At 39.7% G+C, this 6,622-nt stretch overlaps 1 protein-coding gene across 2 annotated transcripts; it reads right to left on the minus strand.

The window, feature by feature from the left end:
- Nucleotides 1-763: 763 nt before the first annotated feature.
- Nucleotides 764-5,062, minus strand: fam124b (family with sequence similarity 124B; the record flags this gene model as incomplete). Of its 2 annotated transcripts, XM_079246224.1 has the most annotated exons (6): nt 4,995-5,062; nt 3,701-3,910; nt 2,946-3,341; nt 2,610-2,806; nt 1,451-1,613; nt 764-1,359 (listed from the first exon to the last, which is right to left on the minus strand). In XM_079246224.1, exons 1-6 carry the CDS (start codon nt 5,008-5,010, stop codon nt 764-766), a joined length of 1,578 nt encoding a protein of 525 aa, XP_079102350.1. In that variant the 5' UTR covers nt 5,011-5,062. The 2 variants fall into 2 exon arrangements, with proteins under 2 accessions (XP_079102350.1, XP_079102349.1); XM_079246223.1 differs by lacking the exon at nt 4,995-5,062 and having other exon boundaries at nt 3,701-4,314.
- Nucleotides 5,063-6,622: the final 1,560 nt, after the last annotated feature.

A 6,622-nucleotide genomic window follows, 5' to 3' on the forward strand; every position in this document is an offset into this window, starting at 1 on the left:
AGTAATCAGCTGAATCCATGTTTTGCTTGCTAAGTTTTCACTCAAGTTAATCTGTTTGCTGATCCCTCGGCTTAGCATGGACATAAAATAATGAACAGGGATCTCACATTATGTATTCGTTTAGGCTGTTTGTTTTCTGCTTAGATAAAGTGACCAGAGAAATCAGTCATCACAGTAAGTTAGCTGTGTCTGATCCACCACTTGTATGTTTTAACACAGAAGATTAGACTTCTACTAGTTAAAATCTGGTTTTAGGCCTGTGACACTGTGGAAAGCAATCTGACTTAATCTGATTTCTTATCATGATCAACAGCAATATCAAAGACCTTCACACTGAGATTTAATCTGGCTTAAAGGCAACAAAAACATGAAATGTTAGCTTTCCAAGACAACTGATAAATCTAGACTGTCATCAGCAACACTCACATAAAAGTTACCGTTATTCACAGAGCTACATTTGTATAGTAAAATAGCTGCACAAATCCTGTTCAAATGTTCCTGTAAGTCATTTTTACATTAGTAATATAATATTTGCTGTTTTACACCAATCACCTTCCAACAGTCTACTGATGGACAGTGCTGTTAATGTACAATGTGGAAATAGACGGGTAAGTTATAAGGTTTTAAAGACACATTTCTGTCTGAATAATGCCTCCTTCTGTTGCACTTCATTGTCCTTCATCTTCCAACAAGGCCTCAGTTATCAGGCTACACTTTTGTGTCTTCTCATTATTACAGCAACTTGTGTCACAGTGGTAGAAAATTAGATGAAGAACTCATCAACTGGTTCCTCGCTGTTTGCATTTGCAGGCACAGCAGTAGTCCTTTTCTCTGCCAAGAGCCTGTTTGAAGGGCTTTGTTCAGCCACAGTGGTCCTGCTCTCCAAGGCTGCTTCTGCCCAACCACCAGAGGCCCATGTCCCAGAAGGCCTCTGAGGGTTCATATGTGTCCGTGGCAGACATTCAATCAACTCCCTGGCCAGCTCCTCGACAGATGAAGCCCCAACTGCTGCAGGTCTCTCAGACTGGAGAGTCATCAAAAGGTCAATTGAGGAGGAGCGAGGAATTCTTTTGATTGATGTCTCTGAGTGAGGAGAGATGGGGACTCCTGTGTCTACATTAGTCTCTGACTCCTCTTCATTTTCTTCCAGAAGAAGATGGGAGAGAGAGCGGGTGACAGAGGTTCGCAGAGGGGAGTCCGGGTGATTGGATGTTGAGAGCTGAGCAGGGCTGCTGCGCTGAGAGGAGTAACAGGAGCTCCCAGGCGGCGTGCTGCAGCAGCTCTCTGATCCCAGGCTCTCCGCTCCACCACCTCCTCCATGTAGCTTCTCCAAAAAAGGCTCACTACGTGGTCTGTGTCCTAGGATCAACGGACAGTTTAGCTGAAAAGTTCTACGTCTCCGTATTTCTGCTTATACAACTGTAAACATGTTTGATTTGTTCATGCTTACCTCGCCCATGACTTTGCCAGGCCAGAGGGGCGGTGAGGCTGCAGGGCGATAAGCTGTGGCTCTGTGCTGTGCTCCTGAACTGGACCCCTCGAGGAGAAACACTCAGGCAAGTCGGGGGAAAGGCACAGGTTAGAGGTCGCTGAGGCTGCGCTGGGGTTTTCACCTGAAGTGCAGAGCGACAGACGGAGCGGGATTATGAAATGCATCATGGCTACTGAGATTTAGTTAAGTGACAGAATTAACAAGCACGCATCTGACAGATGGCCATTCTGACAGCTTTGAGTTATTCTGCAAGTTAACTCCTGAGTCCCCGAATGTATGGCCTGGAGAAAAAGAGGTAGACTTCAAGAATTTTCCTGTTTGTTCATTTTTTTATTAAGCTGACACTTGTCTTTTAGCCAGCTTGTGAAATGAATTTTTAAAAAAAAAACTGGTGAAACAGGAAACTTGATCCAGTTCAAGAGATTTGAGACACAAAATGCAGCAACTCAAATCTCAAGTTTCCCAATAAATTTTACTTTAGTCATTCTAATGAGAATCAACATGTCTATTAATCATTTACAAATGTATTGATTGGCAAAAAATCCTTCATAGCATTATTTACAGTGTTTGAGCAGCAAATCTACTACTTCCATGTAAATCTGAACAGATGTCCTGTTATTTAGTCAACACTGATGATTCACATTAAATATTTATTTTCATCCTCTATGAAACAGTTAGTTTGTAATTAATCAATTAGCCCATTCCTGCTCTTCAATAATTGGGCTTTTCAGGCACATATACAACAGGTTTTTGTGAAAGTAGGTCTTCTGAAATCAAACCACAGAGCCTTTGCTCTTCAAGAGAATACAGTAAATCATTATTGACTGTTGAATGTTTACTGGACGTCTTTCACTGGACCACTTTTTATAGGTTCCCCCGCACTACTAACTGGAAATACCCACAACATGTATTATTTTGCAGATACTCTAACCAGGTTATGTAGTTATCACAACTTGAACATGATCAGAGTTACTCAGATTCCTCAGATTAATAAATTTTCCTACTTATAGCTTACCTACTTCAAAAACTGCCAAACATAAGTTCATCATGAATGACTAATTAAATAATTAAACAAGGATTTTCGCACCTTACGACTACATACTAGGCTGCATATTACCTGAAAGAGAATCTTGTTGCCATCCAGGTCTTCGGTCTGCCAGCGTGAAGGGCTGATGGGGGTGCAGGGGTTGGGCAGCAGGGGGACCAGCTGGCCAATCTCTTCCACACTAAACTGCAGCACAGCGGAGCTGCATGGCTCCACCTGAACCCCTGGTGACAGCTGCTTTAGCGCCAGCTGGAGGGACAGCCCTGGCTCTATATGAAGATGAGAAATTAGGACAACAGGTACATAAATTATGAAGGATTGAGAAGAGATTTTCTAAAAAAAAAAATAAAGCATTGCTTTTGTTATGCAGAAATCAAAGCTCATAAATAAACCCCCCCAAGCCCTCACCTGCATGGAGGGTGAACCAGCAGAACCCAGTCTTCTGCTCTTCTGCCTGTCGCTGCAGCACCGTCTCATAGAGCCGCACAGCATCCTCATAGTTGCCATAGCCATTGTATAATGTTACCCGCAGTATTTCTCCTCCACAGTGCACTGGCCGTACCCCCCAGACAGGCATCCCCACACCCAGACTATAGAAATCTCTACTGGGCAGGAGGTAGGGCCTCAGAAGAGCATTGGATGGTGAGCTGCTGGAAGTAATATGGATCCCCCCAGTTCGGTTGCCGCAACTCTCAGTGTGATGGTACTGCCATGGTGGCCGCTGGAAAAAGTCCAGCACTTTGAGAATCCGCTCTTCTCCGTAAGCCTCGTGGAGGAAGAAAGTGATGGCCAAAGAAGGGTAGCCTGAAAGTTTTTGGCAAAAAATGTATTTGTAATCAACCTATAACAAAAACAGACATGTCTCTGGAAGGCTTCTCAGTATGAAAGACATGTTAACACCCACAATGGTAGATGGGGAAACGGTTAGCCTGACTGCCAGACCTTGTTGACAAGTAAGATATGAATTATTTTCTCAAAAAAGTGAAAATCTCTAAAATGTATATAGTGGTCACAACAATGTTTTCCATCCTTGCTTTTGATTGATTAATTTAACTTTATTCATCTCACAATGGAGAAATTTCATTTTAATGACATTTGTGATACTGTAGGCATAAGACATGTAGAGTACATTACAATAAAGGGTACACACAAGAAATCCTCACCTGCCACAGGACAGACACGAGCGTGAGCTCTTAGTGGGGAGGCCCTCTCTGACACATGAAAGATGCGGAGGCTTGGGCACAGCCAGCGGAGCAGGCGATCCAAAGTCTGCTGCAACAGCAGAGAGTCTCCAGGGTTGGAAAGCAAATGTAAGTTCATCAGCAGAAGCTGCTGCTGTCGCTGCTGCCTCGCCCGCCTGGTCATGAGCTCAACTGAGGTAACATACAGACACGATGCATGAAGTGCACAAACATAACTGAACATGCAGTGGAAGCGATGGATAAAAAGCATATTTTCTTTTTTCTGTGTTTCTTTCATCACATCGAACCACGAAGAGACTATAAAAATTTGAGGTTTAAAGGAGTTCGAATGATTTTATCCTCACTGCCTTCAACAGGGACTATTATGTCTATAATGTTATTTGTTAAAACTGTTTGTAAAGTTCCTCTCAGTATCTCATCGAAAAAATGTAATAAAAAGTATTCAAATTAATAAGATGTGACAAAACCCTGTCTCTTTAACACAGCTTCAGAAAACAAGTCATTTTGGGATTCACTGATCATCAACAAATTTCATTTAGACTTTAAGATGGTGTGGCTTTGTCTCAGGAGTTAGATCCAAGAACATTCGTGATTAAATTCTTGTAATCCCAAGTTTAAAAGTTCTTAGGAAAGGCATGATACATAGTGTTATGGTGGCTGCACCACTGTGTCACAGCAAGAACCTGGCTAAAACCTCTCTCTCTTTCTCAAGGTGGTGTGAATTTTCTCAATCTGTGCTCATTTAGTTCTTTGTAATATACAGTATATAAACACAATAAAGCTATTGCCACATTTTCCTGAAAGATGCTTTTGTAAAATGTCAACGAATAAAAGAATATGACAAATCTCAATGAACTGAAGCAACCTCGCGAGGACTGAGCCAAAATTCCTCCACAAATATGAGAGAGACTAATAACATCATACAGACATACATACAAATAATATTAAAATAATATTGGTGTATTTAGTTGTCTCTTAAATTAGTTGTATATTTTGGCTTACTTTTATTGACTGTCTTGTCACATGACTTTTTTTTTTTAACGGAGAGACAATGTACTTTCTTTTACACATGACTGTATAAAAGGATTTGGGGGTTTTCGGAGATTTAATATAAGTACTAAAGGTTATAATACCCCAGATTCTGTTTTCATTATTTCTTAACTACATCCTATGACAGAAACCTTTATGAGGGTACACATGAGATATAAGATATTGCAGCGCCTATTTTAGGTTGTATGAGTGAGAGAACACTTACTGGCGGACGATGACATCCTGCTGGAGTGGGACCTGAAAAAGACACCAAATTAAAAACATACGCAAACATTTTGCTGGAGGAAAGACAACAATATGTCTCCATCTTGTGGCGGTTGGTTTGAAACCAGCCCCTTTGCTCTGATCACCATGACAACACTTTTTATGTTGTTAGCTGGCATGAGCTGAAAAAGTCAGTTTTATGAGAAAAAAACGTTGAAATGAACAGTTATGGAAACACAAGGTTAAAATAAGCCCCTTTTAATTAATAGGTTTAAACAACAATTAAATATCTTGTTTCGCCAGACTCTGCTCTATGTAGACTGATGTCGTTAGCTAAATGAATTTCCATTGTGGTTGCTGGCGAAAAGCGAAGTTGGCTAGCTAACGTTAGCCTGGAGCTAAAGCGGAGACAACGGTTGACTCACTCAGCAGTTTCAGCTCCACGTTTCCATCGTTGTCCGTCTGGAAACCCGCAGCTCTTCTCCACATTGTCCGCTACTCCCGTTCACATTTGATCATAGTGCCCAAAAGTTTAAACAGGGTTTGCTAAAGTCCCAACTCGGAGTGGTAAGCATCCTGTTGGATTTCCAAAGCCTGCCTGAGAGACGGGGGGAACTGGGATCTTACTGGGACGCTGACGTCACCAGGCAACGATACACTGTTATGTTTAACGACTAGTTAAGATGGTACAAAAACCGGCGGTGCTTTCCGAGTTTCAGAGTAAGTGCGAGCTGGAAAAAAGTTTTACAGTGGGCCAATTGTGGGCGAAAGGGAGCAGCACAGGTGGTGCTGCTTTAAATCCAAAGCCACCCATAATAATAACAATCAGCAGATGGCATGAGACAATATAAGAAGACAAAGGACACGACCAGACGGGCCGGACAGATTTAAATGTGCATGGGAGGTGTGGAGGGGAGGCCCTAACCCCTGGAAATTAAACACGTTGTTTGCTAAAACCTTGTTAAGAGCATTAAACTCTAACCTATGAAAGACGAGCTTCTCTCTTTATATAAAAACAACAAAGTCTGCTCTGCAAACATTGATTAAATTTGATTCAAGAAAACATTTTATGTTCCTCTATTTTTGTTTTACCCCCACCCTCCTTCATTTTTACAAGTTTTGAGTCTGTCAATCAATCATGTTATTGAAACATTAATGACTAATTATTGACTGAGTTTATGTGTGTATATATATATATATATATATATATATATATATATATATATATATACATATATATACACACATACATATATATATATATATATACACACATAAATATATATATATATATATATATATATACATATATATATATATATATATACACACATACACACACACATATATATATATATACATATATATATATATATATATACACACATACACACACACATATATATATATATACATATATATATATATATATATACACACATACACATATATATATGTGTGTATGTATATATATATATATATATATATATATATAGATATATATATATATATATATGTGTGTGTGTATGTATATGTGTGTATGTATATATATATATATATATGTGTATATGTGTGTATGTATATATATATGTATATATGTGTGTATGTATATACACATATATATATATA

This window comes from Telmatherina bonti (genome assembly GCF_933228915.1).
Source record: "Telmatherina bonti genome assembly, chromosome: 9".
NCBI classification, from domain to species: Eukaryota; Metazoa; Chordata; class Actinopteri; order Atheriniformes; family Telmatherinidae; genus Telmatherina; species Telmatherina bonti.